The sequence below is a fragment of the Anthonomus grandis genome, chromosome 3 (genome assembly GCF_022605725.1).
Source record: "Anthonomus grandis grandis chromosome 3, icAntGran1.3, whole genome shotgun sequence".
NCBI classification, from domain to species: domain Eukaryota; kingdom Metazoa; phylum Arthropoda; class Insecta; order Coleoptera; family Curculionidae; genus Anthonomus; species Anthonomus grandis.
The window spans coordinates 35,933,766-35,959,637 of NC_065548.1; the positions used below are offsets into that span (position 1 = coordinate 35,933,766).

The 25,872-nt window shown below is 32.5% G+C and overlaps 1 protein-coding gene across 1 annotated transcript in view; it reads right to left on the bottom strand.

The window, feature by feature from the left end:
* LOC126734464 (structural maintenance of chromosomes protein 2) overlaps window positions 1-25,872 on the bottom strand; it is a 105,996-nt gene that overhangs the window by 3,768 nt on the left and 76,356 nt on the right. Inside the window, exons 13-16 of the mRNA XM_050438107.1 lie at window positions 24,930-25,124; window positions 24,692-24,874; window positions 7,202-7,417; window positions 5,294-5,503 (exon numbers count right to left, since the gene is read on the bottom strand). Coding sequence (XP_050294064.1) covers window positions 5,294-5,503; window positions 7,202-7,417; window positions 24,692-24,874; window positions 24,930-25,124 — 804 coding nt within the window. The remainder of the gene's footprint in view (window positions 1-5,293; window positions 5,504-7,201; window positions 7,418-24,691; window positions 24,875-24,929; window positions 25,125-25,872) is intronic.

Consider the following 25,872-nt stretch of genomic DNA (forward strand, 5'->3'; position numbering starts at 1 on the left):
TCCTTGACTAACGGCTTTCGATACCGACCAGAAAGATCTTGTTCCATTTGGGCAGTTTAGCAATTTGTTTTTGATCCTGTTGTTGTGACTCTCTTTGCATTCATCAATAATTCGCTTGCAGCTATTTCTGGAGGTTAAAAAGTTCCTCCAATTTTCGGAGGAAGGATGTTGACGCCATTTGCGATATGCTGCGTTTTTAGTGTTTACTGCCTTTTTGCAATTCAGGTTAGACCTTAGTCGGGTATTGTTCCTTTTCTAATGCATTAATCTGATATCTGTAATATTAATTTGTCAACGCTGTATATATCTAGTGGTAGAAACATTGCAAAGCAAAACTTATTAGCTTATATTAGTTAAACTTATATTAGCAGTATTCACTCCGACACGTGTTCTGCTTATTAGCTTTTTCAGGGCGAGGCAACTAGAAGAAAAAAACATACCTAAGGGATCACAAACAAGAAAAGCGAATTAGTGTAATCTGGTAACTCCGGTTTGGGACAGAAAACAAAGCGTCTACACTAAAAAGCATTGACATCTGTGTGATACAACCTTACCCCGACTCAATATAATTTAAAAAGTTTTTTTTTTTACCCTATATGTCAGGAAGCAAAAAGAGTTAGCTGAAATTTTAACTAGAATTCTGTTTATGAAAAATGAAATATATTTTAGAATAGCCTGGACTTTCGCCTAATATTTTGTGAAATTTACAGGCGAGTAGCAACACGCACGAAATGTGCGCGTTACCATATTTTGCCCTTGAGCATCTCTCTATGCATAATTGCTATCAATTCCTCAACCTGTATACCCTATCAAAAATATTTAAAAGTGCTGAAAATAAGTTGCTTAGGGATCCATCAAGTTATGGTCCTACATTCAAAGCAAAAAAATCTCAATCTCGCTTTCCATAAAAACGCTTTCTGCGCGCTTATAGAAATTTCTCTATGATTAATGTCTATCTTCTTTTCCATCCATCTCTATACAGGGTGTCCTGTATCGTTATATTCAAATTTTGGAGGGCATAAAGTACGCTTTATTTTAAGTAAAAAAAACGCAAAACTTGTAGGTCCCTTTTTATTTGTTTCAAAGTTACACGCCCTTGAATTAATTTGTAAAGTAAATAAAAAATAATTTTATTAAAAAAAGGTTAATTGATATTTTCAAATTGTCCACCTCCTTGTTAAATGCAGGCTTGTGCCCGTAAGCCAACAGTTATCCAGACGCAGTTATCCGTATTTGACCTCTTTTTTATCTTATTTGTTCAGCAGCTTGCTGAATACGGTCCAATAGCGCTTCCCTTGTATTTGAAATTTATGCATAAGACCAAATCTTTCATGTACCCCCATAATAAACTGAACGTAATTCTCCGCATTCAACCTTGCAGGAAGCAGAACACGACCAATCACCAAGTCATCGATTAAAGCAGCCCAAACGTTAACAGAAAATTCATGTTGAAAATTACAAGGACGTACAGCTTTTGGATTTTCTGATTCCCACCTATGTAGGTTTCTCAGATTTGTAAAACCACGCCTTGTAAATGTCGCTTCATTTCTCCACGGGACTGTTCTGCAGAAATTAAAAATTAAGACGGGACTGCCTTAATATTAAGTTAGAATAAACTAGACGAGGATAGTGATCTTCCTCAAGCAAACCTGTACCTTACGATAATGATACGAATTACATCCATATCGTTTACGCCGCCTTCACGTTTTAAGTCATTCGCGGTACTCCGACTTGTGTAGAGATTTGAGGTACACTGATAGTTGGATCTCTTGCAACAGTATCTAATACTCGTCGATCCAAGTCTGCTGTCAAGTTCACTCCCCGATCGAAATAATAATCACGCAGTCCGCATTCCCGAAATTATCTGTGTACTTCCAGAAATGTTCTGTAATGAGGAGTGCGCATATTTGGAAACTGATGTTCATATTCGATAACTGCCTGACGAGCACTGCCGCTACAGTAGCCATACACAAAATGCATGTCTGCGTACTCATGTGAAGAAAACCGGTAGGGCATTTTGATAAAGATACCGTCACTCACTAAAACCAGGAATAAACTGCCTTGTTCATCATAAAACAATTTCGTTGGTATTTATTGTAATCTCCGAAAAATAATTTAGTAATTTTTATTTATTTTAGGAATTTATTTTTAGTATTACCCTCTAATAACAATCAAGAGCGAGTAACTTTGAAAGAAATGAAAATGAACCAAAAGTTTTGCGTTTTTTTTACTTAAAATGAAGCGTACTTTATGCCCCTAAAATTTGAACATAACGATACGGGACACCTTGTATATTACTGTTCCAACCCTGAATCATACTGATATACAAGGGGTCTACATTATGTTTAACGTTAAAAATAACCTACTAAACTACCTTTTTGTAAATGACTTTTGGTCTATTTTCCAGAACCAGTTTATTTTAGTTGTTTTGCTATTTTTATTTAGTTTTTCCAAGTTCTTCGATTAATGGCAGCGTATGAAAATGACGAAAAATATGATATGCTGGTATATATTTTATACTGAGTAAAGAAAATTCGGAAGAAGCTGCAGAATCATATTTTCAAAGGTAAGTAAGCTATTATGTCTATGAAAATCTCTAATATCATCATAAGTTTGTGCTTGTTAGATCGCCAGGATCCGTTTTTGGAAGATAATTGTTGTTTAAAAGCGTATTTAATTGAGAACACGAAAAAATAAAGAGATAGATGTTTTGGGACATATACAGGGTGTTTCAGGAGGAATAATAGATATTTTGGTATGTTATAGAATCCATAATTCTGAATAGAAAAGTTGATATAAACATGTACCCTAATCTCAATAGTTACTGAGATACAGCTACTTGAATTTAATTCTAGTATTAGAGCATAATAATTTTTATTTAAAAACTTTCAATACAAATAAATGAAAATTCGCTGTTAATAGTACAGCGTTATAATTCGAAAATCCCACCACCAACTTCAATACACTTCTCAGCTCGAGGAATAATTTTGAGTGTAGTTCGTTGGAGGGCATCATGATATTTCTTAATACGGATAGCACAATGCATAATCTTCAGGATTAACTCGTCTCGCGTATTTACTTTTTCTTGATAGACTTTATTTCTCCTCCATCCGCACAATCCAAAATCTAGGAGTAGGGTAAGGCGACCTTGGCAGCCAACTGATGGGACCACCGCGACCGACGTCCCAGGAAAGTTTGATTTAAGTATTGTATCACTTGGCGGCTATGTACGGGAGCTCTATCGTGTGGGAAAATCATATTTATTCTTGAATTCAAAGGCATATCCTGTTTTGTAGAAAATTAATACCCGGCTCCTATAACACGCTGTGGTAATACAAAGGGTTCAATCAACGTTTTGTCGATAATTTCGCACTACACATTTACGACGAATCGGAATGTTGGAAATTCCGATTCAGCAGCGGCATGTTGATTTTCATAAGACCACCGATGTCAGTTATGAGTGTTGTTAATACCATCGTGAGTGAAGGTTGACTCACCAGTATATTGATGAAATTGATTAACGGTGAGCATCTACCGAATGACAAAATTCCAGTCTACTGGCGAGATCATTGGGTTCTAGGTGTTGAAATGGATGCTTGCTCATGTAATGTCCGCCATACCTTTATGTGAGGAACACCGATGCGTACAGCAATTTTCCGTGTACTCGTACCAGAACTACGTTTCACCGATTCAAGTATCTGTTCGAAGTCATCCAAGTTTTGTTGATTTGCACGTTCAGATTTAAACCTTCTGGGTATACTACCAGTCTCACGCAGTTTGGCAAAGATTCGAGTAAATACTCTTGGACCCGATAATCGTCTGTCCGGAAATTGTCAGCGATATTCTCTACAAGATGCTTCGGCACTTCGGTGCTGTTGCAGACATTATAAACGAACACCATATCTGCATATTCTGCGTGCGTAAAGACCTGCGTCCCTGTGCGACCTTACAGAAATGTGCCAATTTTGCAATAGAGAAAATGGTCGTCATTTTGAACGTCACCTTTCAAAACTTGTTGTTTCTTTTTTTTAATAAAGTAATTTTTTTGTGTTTGGTATATTGGTACTTTATGCTACCAAACTGTTGTTAAAAACTTACTGTTATAAAAAAGACACTCTTTAAAGCTTTTGAAAATGCTTTTAAAATATACCTATATGCAAACTATCCAATCTTCGTTGCAACTATTTATAAACTATTTAAAACAACCATGTATAAGTAATATGCAACTATTTATTGTTTATTATTGTTATTCATTTATGATATTCATTAATTTTAGAAAATTGTCATATATTTGCGTATTTATGAGAAAAAGTGCATAATATTAAATAATTTTCCTACTACCGTGCGTAAATTACTCACTTTACATACTTCCCAGGGTTATAAAGTTTCTCTTTTTACGCACTAGTAAAAAGTTATTTAATATTTAATTTATAATTTCCTAATTTTTTTGACGTTTTTTACGCACTAGTGCGTAAAATAGTTTGGTATTTTTTACTTTTTTAATGTTTTCTTTGGTAGTAGAAAAATGTTTGTATGTTACATGTGTATAAAATCCACTTTTTTTATTCATAGGAAACATTTTGCATAAGTTAAAGGATAATGGAGATACAAGAGGAATCCCAAAATGCAACATTTTCTCAAGTGCCTTGTATCTTAAAAACTGAAAGGGCTACGAAAATTCTGTTAACATCTTAAGCTTTATAAAAAAGTAGCACACTGTCGCTGAACGGAGATACCCCGCAAAAATACCCAAAACAGGACACCCTGTACTTAACTCAAGAATTCTCTAAAAAATTAACTTATTATAAATTAACGGATCTGACGGAGTACCAAGTTCTATGTCTTATTTTAAAAACTCGTATATTTGATGAGGCTGGAAAACGGCCAGATTTGCTAATTTTGAAAAAGGGTGATAGCACTAGTGTTGAAAATTATAGGCTCATTTGAATTCTGTGTAGCTTTTCCAAAAGTTTTGGAACAATTCTGTATAGACTTCTTTACTAAACCTTGTGATATAAATGCGAGCACACTATCTCAAATTTTAAATATTTATGAGTTAATGAAGTATTGTGAATTAATTTTTGTCTTTGTTTTTTCTTATCTTTTTATACCTATAATTGGTTTTTAAACGTTGGAAATAAACTGCTTTTTAGTATTAATATGAGGAGCCACCCTTACGCTATAAAAATGACACCCTATTTTTATTTGACGTTAATAAACCAATTCTCCAATTCTTTTAAAGAAAACAAGAATCGCATAAAAATATATATTTTTTAAACTTCTATTTCCTTACCTGTGACTTTTTAAAATGTGATCTTAACATATTTCCGATATTTTGTGTATGAGATAAATCTAAGGCAGCATCGACTTCGTCCAGGATGTACAAAGGCGCAGGTTTAAAAAGCAACATTGCTAAAATAAGTGACAAAGCAGCCAATGATCGCTGTCCACCGCTAAGTTCTGTTAAACTGTCTTTCCATACATTACCCAATGATACTTTAATCTAAAAAAAAATAGACCAAATGATTGTTGGAATACTTAAATTAATTTTTTTAAACTTGTATAACCTAAAAAAGTTATACAATCTAATTTTTAGGTACGGCGATGTAATAGTATTTATTAGTAAATAAGCGCCGAAACACTGATAAATATGATTTTTTCGCTTTACTGGAAACTTGTTACACTATATCTGTAGTACTAGTTGTATCCTAACGCATAGTTTGTATCATATTTAAAAAAAATTATAAGCTGTAATTAGCTATGAAAATAAACTATAATACCATATGTCGCGCATTTTTTATATGAACAGAAATTTGTGAATTTAGTTGAGAGACGTGAGAAATTTGAAGATGTCTTTAATTTAGCTCTTAATTGTAAAGGGCACTATCTAGGTGTGTTTTATGACTTTCAAAGGTTCATGACTTTTAGTACAGCCTTGTATTATATGTTTTAAGAAAATTGAACAGACAAACACTAAATAAAAACGGGGTGAAAAACCAGATCAAAATCACAATAAATATTGGAAATTTACACCTTCTATTATTCTATTGTTCCTACCTATCGAATGATTATTGAAATTTTGATTTAAAAACTCTAGCGCTTAGATGCTAAAATGTGCGGTACCGTCATACATCAACTACATCATTCCGTAGTCCAAAAGGCACATTTTCCAGTAAAATAGGCAAATTCCCTTCAAAAAAACTATCAAATAATCTCCGAGGATTCCTGCCCACTTTTTCTTAACAGAAAAATGTTATTGAAAATATGATTCCTTTATTGGCTGACTGGTTTCGCCAGGAATTTTCCTCTGTTTATGGTGTTTTCTAAGCAGAGACATGTTTGGCAAGAGAAGTAACAGCGGCTCCCATCAATCGGATCACTTTGAGAAAAACTGTGTTCAGTTGATGAACAAAGCCCCAGGTCCAGATGAGATCTTCCCTTTATCCTTTGCACTTTCAATACCGCTCTGATGGCTTATCTTTATTAATTCACATTGCATCTTACCAACTTAATGGTTGGTTCTATCTATACGGACGTCTCCTAGGCTTTCGGCAGAATTAATCATGAACTGCAAAGCTAGGTGAGTATGGTATTGATGAATTCCTAATAGTCCAAACCTATCCAGTAACATGTTTAGAATCCCATTGCTTGGGAAGACGTAGATCAAATTTAAAAAAACAAAGCGCTATTGTATAGAAAATTGAATGCCCTTTCAAAAGATCTATCACAACACATCCCTTCCCATTTAAAAAATAAGGGTGAATGTAACCCTCGCTAAGGGGTTCAAGTTATGGGGTTAAAAATTTAAACAAAAAGTGATTTTTCTAAAATCAAAAATCAACGGGTGCGAGCGTTTTCGTTTTGTAATCAAGAACTTTTACAAAAACTAGCGCTAAAAGTATTAAACGATGGTATTGTTTCAAAATCTTTGACAAGCTGTCACACTGCGAAAACTCACGTTAGCAATTTCAAACTTGGCAGTTGTAAGTAGAATGAAAAGTCCTTTAAAATAAGCTATCACTGGATCTCACTCCTGTTTAAGATTTTGAGGCTGGTTGCAACCCCTGCCAAAGGGTTAAAAGTATTTAAAAAAATTAACGGGACAGGTTGGCATTTCTTAAAATTAAAAAAAAAATTGTATTGAAATAAGCAGTGTATTATTTCAGTTAAATGTTTTACGAACTAATTAATATGATCTTACCTCTAAACCATGAAGTATACTTTTTCCCTGTAACGGGACCAGTTTTGCGTTCGCACCTGGTAGAAGTGTGGCAAATATTGAACCAAAGTCTTTTGAAACTTGATCAAATGCAAGTTTCAGAGCTCGTTCTTTCTTTGTGTCCAAATCGTTAATGGTCCGTTCTAGTTGTTCCTTATCCCTTATAACAATTTTCTGTTTTTTTACTATATCTGCAAACTAAAAAAAATAAGTTATTTTTTACTATGCATTAGATAAGAATATATCAAACAAGCATAATCTTAAATAAAAAAAATTCATTCAACGATGGACATAAGGCAATCCAGATAATTTTTTCAGTGTATTTAATATATCATTTTTTTAAAGTATCAAAATAGACAATACGATATAACAAAATAGGCTCTATAGTCAATTAGTACCAAGCCAATTTCAAGAAACTAATGCAATGACCTTATGTTGCTGAAAAATGTTGGTCGACAGTCTCAAACGCAACCAACAAGAAAAAGATTTGCGACAAAATCAATTTTTTATTTAAATCAGAAATTGTTTTTTTAATCGTCGTTATTTTCTGTGTAATGTTCTTATTTTTTACACTGTGTTAGGGGTTAGATTTCCGATACTTTACCCACGTATTGTACGTCCTAAAAGAACCAGCAGCCCGTTAAATTTAAAAATTATAGGGACTTGAAACAGTTTAGTCACGTTCAGTTTGATAACAGGTTTGTTACAGATTTGATAAGATTGCATTTTGATACTCCATGACTAATGTTGGTTCAATGATTGAATATTGTAATAAAATGATTACACATGTTTTTGACCATTTTCATCCACGTGAAAAAAGTTCACGTATAACCAAGCCACCAGCTCCATGGATAACGGAAAATATTAAATTTATGATAAAGCTAAGAAAAAAGGGCACTTTCCAGGTATAAAAGAAGTGGGTCAGGAGCATCATTATCTGCAACAACTGATGAATTCTATTACTATGACAGTTAGAAATGAAAAACGGGCATATCTTAATCATCTTCATTAACTGTTATTAGTTGGGGGGACCATACCATTTTGAAAGAGCAATTTAACGTAAAAATTAATAATACATCACGTCATCAATATATTTTTTAAATGGAAACCACCATTTTTTAATGCACAATCAGAAAGAGCGCATTTTTTTACAAAGGATATGGTACAAATGAATAGTGGTTACATAAGCAATTTTGAACGAAAAATTATGATAAAATGTAAAATTAAAGAAATTCCTATCTAAATTAAATATTGGTATTTTGGTTTTTTAGTTGTTGCTGTCGATGTCGTCAAAAAGTGACTGTATTTTGCTGCAACTATTTGAAGTATTTTTACAAGTGGTGTTTATTCTTTTTGAGAGGCGAAAGCAGTGTCATCCTGCGTTTTATTAGTAACTACATTTTATTACCTACTGTTATTGTATGAAATATGAGAACCGAACGTGAAAGAATCGAAATCTTGTGCATGATTGGATTCAGAGATATGTCGCGTACTCAAGAGGAGGTGGTTCAGTTGTTTTTTTTTGCACTGGTTAAACCAACTGGCCAGCTTCTCTCTTTATGATGAAGTAGGAAAAAAACAAAAAAAATTAAATAAAAAATAATAAAAACCTATAATATTTTAAGTCCACCGAGATCAGACCAAATTCAACTGAAAACACGTAAACACTTTACAGAGTTAAATATGTTATTTTATTACAAAAAATACCAATTTACATATATATGAAACCTAGACACCCTAAAATTAATGCGATAACCTAAAAGCCAATTGTGTATCAACTTTCCACAATATTTTTATTTGTAGTATTTAATTTTAAAATTTGAATTTCGCGCCTTTAGATATAACATAATAGTCATGTGTTGATAGTTATTACGTTTTGTTAGGTTGGCATAAGTGATTGGCAAGGAGAGATTATGACGTGACTCGATTATGGCGAGACACATTGATTGATGTATTTTAAAATTATGGATTATTAGTTATGAGTTATAATTTGTGTATTTGTTTAATCGAATAAAAGGCCATTCTACAGTTCAGGTGGGGTAAGATAAAATCTAACGGTCAATCGACGACGGTATCATGGATAAGAGACAACAATTCCCAGAATGAAGACGATTCTGAGAATTACATAACACAAAATCTTCCAAATCAAGGTATTAGTGAGATTGGCGGTGAAAATATGCATGCAATTGCTATGGATGACATAGTGCAGGCTACTGTTCGCGCTATTATGTCGTATGAGCGCGTCAGACAGCAAAATTGTGTTCCATTGTCACAACCTGGACCTCATGAAACTTCCCCTACTTCTCATAAACAATTTTCAAATGCTGAGATTGCTAGTTTGTTGCCTGAATTTGTTGGTTTTGGTCAAGACATAGAAGTTTGGCTGCAGAGAGTGGATGCTGCCAAGAATACTTATGATGTACCCCTTCAAGTGATGACTCTTATTGCTGTTGGCAAATTTGTGGGTCAAGCAAAGTCCTGGTTTCACTCGAAAAATGATTTAGTGATTATGCCATGGGATGATTTGACTGTTGAGTTAAGACGAATGTTTAGTGCTAGGCCTGATAGGGTAGCTAGGATGAGAAAATTTAAAGGAAGGAAATGGAAACGAGGAGGGAAGTTTTCCACTTATTTCCATGACAAAGTTTTATTGGGAAATAATATGGGTATTTCAGAAGAGGATTTAAAACCTAACTAACCACAAGTTTATTTATGAAGTTGAAGAAAACCTTTAGAGCCCCAAACTAATTTTGAAATGAATTTAATTGTAAATAGTAGAGAGCCAATAAGTTTTAGGCCCAGAAAGTTGTCATATACTGAGAAATTAGAGTTACAGCATATTATTCATGACCTATTAAAACAAAATATAATTAGAGATAGTGATTGGCCCTATTGCAGTCCTATAGTTTTAGTAAATAAAAAGAATGGACAAAAGAGACTATGTGTGAACTATAGGGAAATAAATAAAAAAAATGTTAGGAATCATTACCCAATACCTTTAATTGAAGACCAGATTGATATGTTAAAGAATAAAAAATATTTTAACCCCCTTGATTTCAAAAACTCTTTTTATCAATTGAAAATGGCTGACGATTTTATTAAATGTACTAGTTTTATTTATCCCTTAGGCCAATTTGAATATTTAAAAATTCCATTTGGTTTGACTAATTCACCAACTGTGTTCATGAAGTTTATAAGTAAAATTTTTAAAAATTTTATTTATAAAGGGAAAATACTAATTTATATTGATGATCTTTTAATTGCAACAGATGACATTGACATCCATTTAGCAATTTTGTCAGAAGTCTTGTTTTTGCTGACACAAAATTTGTTAAGAGTTAAGAATTAGTAAATGCTCTTTTTTACAGGAAGAAATCTTATATCTAGGCTACAAAATAAATCAATTTGGTGTTATAAGTCCAAACCCCCAGAATGTTAAAGCTTTGTTAGATTACCCAGTACCAAATTGCATTAAAAAGGTACAACAATTTCTTGGTTTAGCTTCTTATTTCAGAAGATTTATCTTGTTCGAAAAGAAAATAAATTTGAGTATTGTTCAAAAAACCTTGAGTCATTTAATATTTTAAAATCCAAGTTAGTTGAAGCACCTGTTTTAGCCATATTTTCCCCATTATTAGAGACTGAACTGCATTGTGATGCAAGCTCGATAGGTTACGGTGCAATTCTGTTGCAAAAACAACATAATAATTTGTTTCAGCCTGTATTTTATTTTAGTAAACTACTGAACTAGAATCTAAAATGCACAGCTATGAACTTGAAATGTTGGCAATAATTAACGCGTTAGAGAGGTTTAGAGTTTATCTGCAAGGTTAATTAAATCAAGTACCAATATTTAAAATTGTGACGGATTGCATTTCAATTAAAATGATTTTGAACAAAAAAGAAATTAATAGACGAATTAATCGTTGGGCATTAACTTTATAAAATTATAACTATGTTTTAAAGCATAGAGAGGGAAATCGTATGAAGCACGTAGATTCTCGTGCCAATAGTGTCTTAATTCTTGAAGAGAATACCTTCGAAAAAAATCTTTCGATCACCCAGAGTTTAGATGAAGATATTAAATTAATTAAAGAAAAACTTTTAGTTTCAGAAGATAAGAATTTTGAACTTCGTAATGGATTGGTGTATAAAAAATTTAAGGCTAGAGCAAAAACTCTTTTCTATGTGCCGAAGTCTATGGAAAACAAAGTTATTTATAATTGCCATGATAGTATAGGACATGTAGGAATTAATAGAACCACTGAGTATTTGAGTAGAGTTTATTGGTTCCCTAATTTTCAGGTGAAGATAAAAGATTATATTGAAAATTGTCTTAAGTGTATTTCTTATTCTTTAGTCCGTAAACGCGAAGGTGTGTTACATAATATCCCTAAAGGTAATAAACCCTTCCAAACCCTCCATATTAACCATTATGGCCCCTTAGAAAAGTCTCCAGGTGGTAAAAATTATATCTTTGAGATTATAGATGGTTTTACAAAATTTATTAAGCTCTATGATGTAAAATCCACTAAAACTGTAGAAGTAATTCATAAACTAGAAGATTATTTCCGGGTTTATAGTCGCCCTTTAAGAATTGTGTCTGATCGTGGTTCCGCATTTACTTCTAATGAATTTTCTGACTTTTTAAAAGAAAATAATATTGAGCATTAAATTGTTACAGGTTCTCCTAAATCGAATGGTCAGATTGAGAGATTAAATCGTGATTTAACCCCTATGTTAGCTAAATTAGCAGAACTTAAAAATAAATGGTGTAATTTTCTTCCCGAAGTTGAATTCGCGATAAACAATACTTGTTGTCGATCAATTGGGAGAACACCTTCAGTGTTACTATTTGGTATTAATCAAAGGGATCCAAATGATGATATTCGATCATTTTTAGACAGTGACATTAATTCTGATAGAGATTTAAATCAAATTAGACAAGATGCTATGAAACAAAATTCTAAAGTGCAAGCATATAATAAACAATATTTTGACAAAAAACATAAGCAACCCCATAATTATAAAGTTGGCGATTATGTAATGATAAAAAATATAGATGTTAGTCCAGGCATAAACAAAAAGCTTATTCCAAAGTTTCGAGGGCCATATGAAATTAAGAAGGTTTTAGAGAATGATAGGTATTTAATAACTGATGTTGAAAATTTCCAGTTAACTCAAAGGCCCTTCGAAGGTGTTTGTAGTCCAGATAACATGAAATTGTGGTTGCATTGTTATTATGATTAAATTTGATGCAATTACCTATTACGCCTTAATATTTTATGACTTCTAATTTTATGTATGATTTATGATTATGCTATTTCCATTGATGATTATGCCATTATGATTTTCCATTTATGAGATTATTATAAGTAATATTCCATTATGTTATACATTATTCATGTATTTATGATTATGTGTGAGATTATGCTTTAAACTGAAATTATGTGCCTATTATTTATTATGGTTTTGATTATGTCTAAGTTATGTATTACATTTCTGATTATGTGTGATTATGATATCTTTTGTAAGATTATGTTATGAGAAATTATGTATTATTATATAGATTATGGCACCTTTTGACTTATGTATAAGGTTTAATTTTCGAGAAACCTCACTAAGATCGGGTCGATCTTTAGTCAGGTTAGGCCGAAATTGTAGTATTTAATTTTAAAATTTGAATTTCGCGCCTTTAGATATAACATAATAGTCATATGTGTTGATAGTTATTACGTTTTGTTAGGTTGGCATAAGTGATTGACAAGGAGAGATTATGACGTGACTCGATTATGGCGAGATGCATTAATTGATGTATTTTAAAATTATGGATTTATTAGTTATGAGTTTTAATTTGTGTATTTGTTTAATCGAATAAAAGGCCATTCTACATTTTTCTCTTTTTTTTTCTTTTTTCTTGTTTTGCTATTCCCATTTTTTTTTAAATTAGTTAATTTTTTGCTTTAAGTTTTTGATTTATTTATTTTTTAAATTGATATGTTTTTTTTTGCAATAAATTTATATAACTCTCTATATAGAGAGCTATATTTTCTGACAATATTATGGTACTTACATTAAACGGATTTATTACCTGTTCTACTATGTTAGAATATAGAATATTAATTTGATTACAATGAAGAGAACAACCCAGACTATCATGATCTAAATCACCCACTTCGCCGCATAAACAGATATCATCCTCCTTAAGTCCTATTTTTTTCATGTGCACTAGGTAAGTCCATGTTGGTTTCTCAGGCGAGAAATTATTCGTATAAAATTTTTATTAGTTTCTTTGATTGAATTGATTTGATTTGAATTTGTAGCTTCTTTTGCATATTTATCCGCCATTTCATTACCTTTAATACCAACATGGCCTTTAATCCAGACTAAAGTAACATTTTTGTTAGATGCTTCCAAACGCATAAATGTGTTCAAAATGTTTTTAATAATATAGTTGGAAAAATCTTTTGTTTTACAGTTTATTAAGGCTTCAAGTGCACTTTTGCTGCCTGTAAATATTAAAAATCTATTTTTCTTCTCATAATTCAAACAATATAATAAAGCTTCCCAGATAGCCCAAAGCTCAGCAGTATAAATAGAAGCTTCGTCATGAAGTCTCATTTGTTTGACAAAGTTAGTATTTTGATGAAAATAACTACATGCCGTCTTGCGATTTAAAACAGAGCCATCTGTGAAAATATGCTCACAATTAGCATAGTTCGTATTTAAATTTTTACCCAAATTTAGTTTTAAATTCTATTGGATTTCCACTGTTATCATTATTTATTTTTATTTTGGGATATATTTAAAGTAAAATTCATTAATATCACATTGAGGATTTATTTCTGAAGAAAAAATATTAGTTTTAATTTAGGAGATCCAGGAATAGCTAGTTACTAACAATGGAGTTTTTTTTAAGACGCCATGTCAGTAAGAATTAGTATAATTTAAAATGGTAAGATTATGTATCTTATTAATTAAGCTGCTATTTTTTGAAATTAACCTTAACAAAAGCTTATCACTTAGATACAATCTTCTTAAAAATTAAAGAGGTTCTACAGTTTCTGCCTTTAATACTTTAATTAGTGTACTATTTAAAAATCCGACACAATATGTTAGGCATTTATTTTTTACTATTTCGATTTTATTTAAATGGTTGTATGCTGCGGTTCCGTAGAATTGACAACCGTAGTCCAATATTAATCTGACATAGGCTCTATAAAACATAAGGGCAACATTGGGGTCTGCTCCCTATTTATTATAGGTAACTACCCGGATTATATTAAAAGCATTTTCAGCTTTTTTAACTAAATACTGAATATGATCTTTCCAAAGAAGCTCCTTATCTAATAGAACTCCCAAATACTTTATTGTATTTCTACAGGGAATAGTTAAATGTTCTTTTATTTTTTTTTTTTTTGAGCAAAGTCTTCGAAATCCTCAGTTGTGATACTGGGTATTTTTTATGTTCAAAATCATAGAGTATAGAATATTATCGGTCCCTGGCGTGGTTTTTATTTTTTAGAGTTCCATTTAAAAAGGCCAACACAAAGGCCAGTGGCGAAGCGTACGAGTAGACAAGGTAGACACTGTCTACCCAAAATTATCCAGTTATTTGTCATTAATTTATCACGTAATTATTTCATGTAATTGTTGAATTAAAATTTTAAAAAATAACACAGAACGTAGTCGCTATCCTTACTATTATTATATAGTATCTAAACATAATTAATCCGAAGGCGCGCCCCGCCTGCCGCATCGATTAAGATAGAAATACAGGGCTGACACCCAATTAATGTAAAGGAGCCCCAGGAAGACACATTGATATTTGTCTTCCGAAATTTGGAGCATATCGAACCAAATACGCATCAAGCAGGCTACAGAGGTCCGGCCGCATTCAGCCTATTACGTATGCAAAATTAACTCGCGGGGAAGACATTCGAGCTTTTGTCTATCGAAGTCGACCAGCTATTTTATTATGCTGTTGAGGGTTATGGTCTATGGACACGCTTGATCTGGTCGGCCGCAATACATCTTCAGTTTTGTCTGCATTTGGTGGGGGCGCGTGCTATAGTAATTTAATAATTAGTATTTTTATTTTTGGGTGTATAGAAAAGGTTTTTTTAGTGGTTATTTATGAACGACTGTTCGATATTGGCAATTGTATTTTAGTTGTCTTTTTTTGTAAGTAGTGTTTATTTTTATCTATCTATCTTTTTATGCTAGTAGTAATTATTTATTTCTTTTTTATATCACTGCATAATTTTTCTCTTTGAGTTAATATTTCATGCGCTTTCATTCTGTATTTCATTAAAGTGAATAATATTGAATACACATTTTTTTCTAATTAACGATTTATTGTTTGTCTACCCGAAAAAAAAGTTCACGCTTCGCCACTGACAAAGGCACATCTTCCTCAGGTGCTTCACGTCGCTGGATACATAACAGGGGGTTAGATTTTTATAGAATTCTTCTATCCAAGACATTGATAGAGAATTGCTTAACGAATTTTTACAGGTCACCCCATTTGAACACATAATTTATTTGGAAACAGTTAACGAAAAAGTCGCTGCCTTAAATAATTTTTTGATAAATTTGTTCGACGTTTTAGCACCTCTAACCCAGCACAAAATAAAAAAACAACAACCTCCATGGTTAACTTATACCATTAAAAAAATGATAAGTTTGAAGAACAAAGCCTACAAAAAATATCAAAAGACTAAAACTGATTTGAATTGGGACTATTACAAACAAATTAAAAATCAAGCTAGCATTGCAATACGTGAAGAAAAAAAACAATACCTCGCACAGATAGTAACTATGGGTTTTAAAGATAAAAAGATTTTCTGGCAAAGGCTAAAGAAACTTAATGTATTTTCAAATGGCAAAGTTAACGAATTACCCGATCATCTTAATGTCCCCAATTCTATAAATAATCATTTTATACAGGCCTCAGCGCAGAACAATTCAGTGCATGGAGATCTTTTAAATTTGTATCAAAATAAGCAAAGGCGTCAAATATTATCAAAATTTAATTTTCATACCGTGTCCACTGATATTGTGAGAAAATATTTATTCGAGATTAAATCGCTTGCTACCGGGGCGGATCAAATAAATCTAGAGATGTTGTTGTTGTGTGTGGACCGAGTTATACCTTTTGTAACTAATATTGTAAACTCATGTATATTAGACAAATGTTTTCCTGATGTCTGGAAGGTCTCAAAAATATTTCCACTTTTAAAAAAGCAAAATATTTCCGATTTTAATGATTTAAGACCTATTAGTATTCTGCCAGTTCTTTCTAAAGTCATGGAAAAGATATTAAATGTCCAAATTAGGGAGTACCTAGATAAATATAATATTTTACCGGCATTTCAGTCAGGGTTTAGATCGGGTCATAGCTGTACCACGGCACTTTTAAAGATCACAGATGATATTATTGAAGCTACTGATCAGGGTAAGGCCACTGCTTTAGTACTTATCGACTACAGCAAAGCGTTTGATCGTATCAATCATACATCACTCTACGCGATCTTAGGCTATAATGGGTTTGACTCTGACGCAATTGATATTATTAAAAGTTATTTGACCGATAGAAATCAATACGTTGAAACGAATAAGGGCATTTCATCTACTGCATTTCAGTTATGTGGAGTTCCACAAGGTTCCATATTGGGACCTGTTTTATTTTGTATTTATACTAGTAATCTCACCAGTTGTTTAAAATATTGCAGTGCTCATTTATATGCTGATGACACGCAACTCTACTTTTCTTTTTTTCCTGAAAGTAAAGAAATAGCTGCCAAGAAAATAAACGATGATCTAAAAGCCTTAATAGATTTTTCAGAAAAACACAATCTGCAAATAAACGCGTCTAAATCTACCTTCTTGATTTTCGGCAAAAATCGCGAAGTATTGCATCAGAGTATGGCTTTGGAAGCTTCCTCAAACAAGCTTTTGCATTCTACTTGTTTCCGCAATTTGGGACTTCACATTGACATCAATATGAGGTATAAACAGCATATAAGTAAGTGCATTCAATCTGCTTATTCTAATTTAAAACAGCTGTTTCCGCATAGACACCTGCTTTCAACATCTCAAAAAATTACTTTATGCGACGCTCTGGTTTTGAGTCATTTTAATTTTGCCGACGTCGTATATGGTCCATGCTTAGACTCTATCGACAAAGGTCGAATTCAGCGAGTGCAAAAGTCATGCTTGCGATTAATTTACGGCATTCGTCGTGGACATCCTGTAAGTTACATGCTACGACAAACCAAATGGCTTTCTATGGAGGATCGTAGAAATCTGCATGCTGCTACTGTATTTCACCAAGTAATAACTTTAAATCGCCCCTCGTATCTATTAAATAAAATACGCTATAGAACTGACGTACATTCTTTGAATCTCCATAGAGGTCTAATTTCTCCGCCTTTGCATACCACTATGTTTTATCAGCGGTCATTTTCTTATAATATTTATTTAATTTACAACCAGATTCCGGAGGACTTTAAAAATGTATCAACAAGCGTATTTAAACATAAATACAAAAAATATTTATTGCGGTAAAATGGGTATATCTGGCGATCGTCGCGTTTATTAAATATGTATGTATTGGGTATGTTAAAGCTTATTGGATGTTTGGCACTTGTTGGGGGATACCTAGTAATTTATTTTGGATGCAACAAAAGAAACAGAAAAGAAATTATAACTTATTTAATGAAGGAGGTTAAACACGAATCTTTTTTAAATTGCCTTTAGCCTCCTTTTTGCCTATATTATGGTTAAGATGTTTTTTTGGTTTTAAAGCATATGATATTTATTATCTTTGTATCTAAATTGGGCAAATAAACGATGTATTATTATTATTATTATTATTATCCATGGGTCGTCCAATCGGATTAGTTGATAATTATCCTGTCTACGATTTTTAAACATACCTATTTTTTACCAAACATTTTTTATTGGGGTGTTTTTATTAAGACTATTACAAAAGTTTTGCCAATTTTTGGTTTTTTCTTCTCTAAGCGTTTTTGCTAATGCGTCTGCTTTTTTATACAATAATAGATTTTCTAAGTTAGGTGTATTTTTATTAAGTATATATTTTTCTTTTCTTTCCATTACTACTTTGTCACACCTATCATTCCACCAAAACCTACGACTTTTCTTTTTTCTTTCATTAGGTTTAAAAATTTGAATAGATCTTTCCATAACCTTATTTAGGGCTGTTAAAACTTCTTAATATAAATATTTATTTGAATTTTAAAATTCGTTGTAACATTCGATGTAAAATTCATTCCAATTTGCCTTTTTAGTATTCAATTTTTTTTGTTGATTAAAAATGGTAAGCTTTGGTGCAATGTACATATAATTTGTATAGGTAGATGATCAGACTCTGATGGGTCTTTTATAGTATCCTAATCCAGAAATAATTTAAGACATGGTGATTTTAAGGATAGATCTATGGCCGAATTTTCTCCTCCTAATAAATTAAGATGTGTATATTTGCCTGTATTAAGATAAATATATTTTTTTCATGTAATGCATTTAATCAAACAGAGTTATAGGTGTCAATATCTGAACATCCCCAAGCCTCGTGGTGAACATTGAAATCTCCTCCAATCAAAAAGGGAGGTTTTAAAATGTCAAAAAATGTATTCCAATTACTTAAATATATTTTTGTTTGAGGTTTTACATAAACAGACAGTAAAGTTACTTCCTGACCATCCTTAAAATTAATTTTAATGCGAGTATACGTAATCTTAGCAAAATCAGGTCCACCTATATCAGTAAAATGATTTTTTGTTTACATAATATGGCTACGCCACCGTTTGCGTCTATGCAACTCATCTGTTTCAAAGTTGTTTAATGAAACTTATCTGTGATCCGTCGCCTATAAGCCAAAGCATGGTAAGCAGAGTTGAAGCAAAGTTTCGTCAATTCGGACATATTCGGGATACTCAAAAAGCTAGTCGGGGTTCAATAACGGAAGAAGATGAGCTTAACGTTCTGTTAACGGTCCAAGATAATCCCAAAGCCACAATCACAGGTATTAAAAAGTATTAAAAAAGCAAAGTTCCACCCTTATAAAATATTCTTTCTTCAAGAGCTATCGGAAAATGATTTTGATCCCCGAAATATATTTTATGAGCAAATACAGTAATTCTGTAATAATAACAATAATTTTGTAAAACGGATAATATTTTCTGACGAAGCAACGTTTACTCTAAACGACCATGTGAGCAGACAGAATTGTCGATACTGGGCGACCGAAAATCCTCATTGGCTTATAGTCATACACAATACCCTCAAAAAGTCAATGTGTGATGCGGTATAGTGGAAGGAAGAGTTTTAGGACCTGACTTTTTTGTGGACATTCTCACTGTGAGAAATATTTGGACTTTCTTCAAAATGATCTTATCCCCGCTTTGATAACTTTGTATCCGGATTTGGAAGAACCCGACTTGCACTAACGTGATCTTTTGTTTTCATCAAGATGGAGGTCCGCCACACTATGCTTTACCCGTTCGCAATTATCTAGATTCTAGATGAAGTTTTTCCAAATCGTTGGATAGGTAGACGAGGGTTCATTGAATGGTCCTCGATTACTTTTTATGAGGATACTTAAAAAGTAAAGTGTATGTCACTAAACCAGCGAGCTTAGAATATTTAAAAGAATAAATAAAGGTAAGTGGGAGGAGTCAAGATATAATGGAGGGCTGTGATTGGTGGATTGGTCAGAATTTTGACGGGAAGATAAGAATATAAATGTGTGGAAATGTGGATTGTAGATATGCAAAATGAGGAGATGCGGTAAATGTGTTGGTTGATATGGAAATGAGTAGAAATGTGGAATAGGTATTGATGAAGCGGTGTTGGAATGGAAAGGGGAAAAATCAGTAGATTTAGGGAAAAGAGGTTGTGAGGTGGGGGATTTCCGCACAATCGCTAGCGCCATCTATGTAATGATTACTATTTTTTCTTAAGCATTATTATATAAATATTTTAGGCATAAATGTCCACAGTTAAATGGAATATAACTTTTATGATTTGTATTAATTAAACTCTTTAACGACTTATTAATATGCTTTTTTTAAATAATGATAATTTTTTTTAAATTTTAGTTTAATTTATACAATGATATTTTCAAATAGATGATAAGTAAGTATATACCCTTTATCAGTTTTAAAACACATATGATGCAGTTAACATCATTATTCTTTTTACTTAAATGCAATTAAAATAAATCATATAAATTGCCTAATAAAGTATGGATATTTTAATTCTAACAATAACAGTGACTATTCTTTGACTGATATATCCGAATCATTGGATTATGTGATTAATCTGATAAGTATCTTTCGTATTCAACATCTATTGAGAAATGAACCAAGAAAACACTAACTTAGTACTATAGTTATTCGACTGGAAAATACGCTCATACCCTCGCAAGTTATGCACCAACTAATCGAGGTAGCCTTTAAAACTTGGGCTAATGTTACTGATTTAAGATTTATACGAAGTTTTCAAAATCTCGATATATCAATTTAATCATTTCATCAAATGGTTTTAGATGTTTGAAAGGTTAAAGCATTATGTTGAAATGATTTGGATAGCAAAGGAAGAGTTTTGGCGCATGCACGTTATCCCAATAAAAATAATTCTTGTGTTGAAATTCACATTGATAGTAGTGAAAGCTAGTATTTAGATCTAGATCATAAACCGGCTGCTGGTCAATACGATTTGCTTAGAACTTTAGTTCATGAAATCGGACACACATTAGGATTGGGTCAAATATAGTTACCGCTCTTATATTCGCCTACTACACTGAGTATAAAACGTTAGATCAAGATGACGTACTGACCGTACAACACCTACATGGAACAAAAAAATTTAACGACTTCACGTCCGCTCCCTACACCGCCCCTAGATCGTCTACGGTTTCCACTTCTTGTAACTCCTGATATTATCGTATCTTCTAATGAGTTATGTGACTTAGATCCTAAGGAAATGTTGTTTTTAGTTATGCATCAAAATTTATATATTATACATAAACATAAATTTTAGATAATGGAATTGGAAACAAAAACGTTCACTGCAAAAGACCTGTCCATTTATTCAGTTTTGTCGTTTCTTCCAAAGTTTGAAATATTGAATAAAACGAATTTACAAATTCATTGTATTCTTCAGATAAAATTAACCTGAAAAAATTTTACATAGATTGTCCTAATTTATATTTATACGAACAATTAAAAACATTATTATCCCAAATATTAGGAAAAAACCTCAACAACATAAGTCTGTGTAATTTTCATTTAATTTAGGAAAAAATATATTCTTAATTCTAAATTAATAAAAACATTATTCTTAAATATATTCTTACATAGATGGCGCTAGCGATTGTACGGAAATTCCCCACCTTACAACCTCTTTTCCCTAAATCTACCGATTTTTCCCCTTTCCATTTCAACACCGCTTCATCAATGCCCATTCCACATTTCTACTCATTTCCATATCAACCAACACATTTATTGCATCTCCTCATTTTGCATATCTACAATCCACACATTTATATTCTTATCTTCCCGTCAAAATTCTGACCAATTAGGCCGCTACACACCTCCCACCCCTCCCTCCCTCCCACCAATCACAGCCCTCCATTATATCTTGACTCCGCCCACTTATCTTTACTTGTTCTTCTAAACATTCTAACCTTGCTGGTTTAGTGACATACACTTTACTTTTTAAGTATCCTCATAAAAAGTAATCGAGGACCATTCAATTAACCCTCGTCTACCTATCCAACGATTTGGAAAAGCTTCATCTAGATAATTGCGAACGGGTAAAGCATAGTGTGGCGCACCTCCATCTTGCAGAAAACAAAAGATCACGTTAGTGCATGTCGAGTTCTTCCAAATCCGGATACAAAGTTATCAGAGCGGGGATAAGATCATTTTGAAGAAAGTCTAAATATCTCTCACAGTGAGAATGTCCACAAAAAAGTCAGGTTATCTCAGATTTTCATACCTATACACATGTAACAGTATACCAAATATTGAAGAAAATGTAAATAACCAATTTAAAATCTTATAAGCCCCGGCCTCTTTTTTACTCTACCGGAAATCCATAAGAATCACATGGAGAATTACATGACATCATAGCCAACCGCGTTTATACACTACTAATATAGTTTCAAAACCATAGAATTTAAGTTTAACTAAGAATAAATTATGGTTTTAGGTATCGAATGCCTTGGAGAAATCCAAAGTACCATAATATCACGCAAACCCTATCCCAGGCCCTCATGATGTTATTAGTAACGTTATATAGTGCAATTACATTTTTTTCTAGATCCACATTGAGTGTATTTTATTATTAAATATTACAATAATTGCGTGATATGATGTGCGTTAAATATACCGGTTGTTGCATCGCCAAGCTGGATCAAATCCTATATAAATTATGATACTTTCAAATATTAGGTCTTCTCTATATTTCACCGAAAAACTGTGTTAGATTTTTATATAAAGTCAGCGACCATATTAAGCCCGTGGCGTCCGAGTCTACTTTTCGTGTTTTTGGGCATATAAAAATTCATATCTTTGGTTGTATGAGTAGTGAAATGGTGAAATTTGGCATATCACTCGCAATACATTGAGAATTATAGATTGTAGACATTTTTTTTTCCAGTACCCACAAAGGGAGTAGAAGCAAGTTAAAGTAAAAAATTCGAAAAATTGGGTAAAAATCGAGTTTTCGTCGAGCTCAAAACTCAAATTTAAAGCGTTCAATCAACCTGAAATTTTCAGGATATAAGGGTTCTTGAGAGGTTCATATCTATCTACTTTTGGGCCAGATCCGTATACAGGGTGAGTAACTATAAGCGAACAAAAGTACTAAAACTGCTTCAGAGCCTAAACTATAATTTGGATAAAAAAAAGTGTTAAAGCGAAAAGGTATAGTTTTACAGGAGAAATAAAATATTTGAAACTTTTTTTCAAGAGTTTTCTGTTTTTTGGAATTTGCCGCCAAACGGTACTCATTTCGGGCAAAATGTTTTTACGAAAAAATAGCTTCATTTTTTGTCTTTCAAACGCCATATAATCGAAATTTTTGTGAACCATACAGGGCGAGCAATAATACATTTTCCAAAACACTAAAATGATGTCAGAGCATAGGTCAAAAGGTATCATTAACAAAATCGCCAAGGCTATAATATGCCCTGGATTATAAAAGTGATTTTAATTTTTTTTTTAATTTCTTAACTTCCAAAATTTGTCTGATACATAGAGAAACATGGTTGTAAATTTTTTTGCTAAGGTATATAAGTGAGTTCTTGGTGAGGGAGGATGTAGGGATTGGTAAGGGAAAATCGTTAACCTTGCAAGTCATATGACCAGTGTTAGAGGGAGGTTTAGGACATTTATGAATAAGAGTAGCTGTTTCTAAGATAAAAAGAGAAAAAAGAGTTAGGATTTTTTTGAGATATAAAGAGAGGTTTACAAGAATCTCTTAACCCAGCGGAACATAGGTATCTAACTGCCTTTTTTTGAATCACAAAAATTATGTTTAATAATCCCTTGTTGCATAAACCCCAAAAAGGCAAGCCATAACGAAGATGGGACTCAATAAGAGAGAAGTACACTGAACGTGCAACTACCCCTTGCAGCTCATGCCCCGCCATTCTTACTGCAAAGCATCCAGAGGATAATTTTGATGCAAGATTTAGGATATGATCTTCGAAGCGAAGGCGACCATCAATTGTAATACCAAGGAACTGTAAGCTTTCTTTGTTTTGCAAGAGGGAGTTTTCACTAAACATAAGGCCCTAAATGTCATACTTGAATCCCATAATAAAGGTTTTGCCCACATTAAATACAAGCCTGTTTGCAGCACACCACTCCGATAAAATCTTAAGATCCTTAAAAACCTGGGCTCTAACATTATCAGTATCTCTATAATTCCATAAAATGGTGGTATCATCAGCAAACTGAACCACTTTCCCCTGCAGTATTAATGAACCCAAATCATTTACATAGAGCAAAAATAATAGTGGTCCTGAACCCTGAACCCTGAGGTACTCCAGTTTTAAGGGATCTGGAATCGGATAAACATCCAGATACTGTAACTCTTTGGGTACGATTAGACAGATAGGATTCCAGCCATTGCAATGCCACACCTCTAAAGCCATAATTATTGAGCTTAGACAGCAGTATTCCATAATCTACACAATCAAATGCCTTGGATAAATCGCAAAACACTGCCGCCGCGGACTCTTCAGAATTTAAGGACACAGACACTCTCCAAAAAGCCGAAAACAGCGTCATGAGTCCCTTTTCCCGTTTGAAATCCAAACTGATTTGCAGATAAAATGCAATTATGTTGCATTTCTTGGAGAGGGTATTCATGAAAATATATTTTGCCTGGCGGTGCAACACCCTACCCTGTATGTATATTATGTTAAATACGTACCCTTTTCTCCTCGGCGGCAAACATACTTTGAGCTTGAGCATTGACTGTACGACCTAACTTCCGCTTATTTTCCTGAGCCACTTTGATTTTTCGCTCTAATTCCACTCCTTCCGCCTGTGACATCTCTTCGCCCTTTTTTAAGTACATATTATCATTGGAAATTTTGTTATGGTACTCTTTTTCCTGAAATAAAAAAAAATTACAAAAATGTATACCAACCAAAACGAATATTACTCACTCTGTGTTTTGATGTCTTAAAAGCAGTTTGCAATTCTTTGATTTCATGGTTATGTTTTTTAACTTCCAACTCTAGTTCGGTGTTTTTTGCTGCAAGTTGGTCTTTCTTTTTATTTTTTATTTGCACCTCTTTGTTTTTTTCTGCTATCAATGCCTTAATTTTTTTGACTTCTTCTTGCAGGTCTTTTACCGCTTGCTACAATGATGTTATAGATAGACAAAATGTTATTCTGCAACTGAGGACTGTTTTTTTTAAAAACTCAATTAGTACATTTTTACCAAAAATGAGTTATATGCCAATTTCGAATGGAAATTCAATGTCCGATCAACTAGTGGCTTCAGATTCGCGTCAAAATTTATTTATTTATTTATTCACAATCTTATCAACACAAATGTACAGGGTCTTTCCCAATATATTAACCCCCCTCTACAGGGATTAGGTGAAAAGTAACGAAAAAAAAAATGTATACAAAACTTTTGGAGTTTTACTTAAAATTTTTGAATCCGATGTCAAACAATTTTTTTCTCTTTTAGAAATGTCAAATTTTGACAGATGGTCAGTTTTTTTCTTATCAAACACGCTGTATATGACTTAAATAGTTAAATAGTTTAAAAGAGAGGCATTTTCTGATTTGAAATATATATGATTTAACTATTTTTAATTAAACCGTTCTGCAAATATCGGGCTGCAAACTTTAAAAAAATTAAATATTGAAGATCTATTGAAGGCGACGCATTGTTATTGTTTGACATTTACTAGGAAACAATAATTCTATTATAAATTATATTTAATAAAATCATAGAAAATTTATAATTAATACAAAAAATTGAATAAGATTATATAAATTGTATAAATAATGATGGTGGTCATATATGGAGCAGTTATAATTATTTAGATTTAATTTAAAGTTAAGCAATTATTAAAATAATGTATTTTTGTAGTC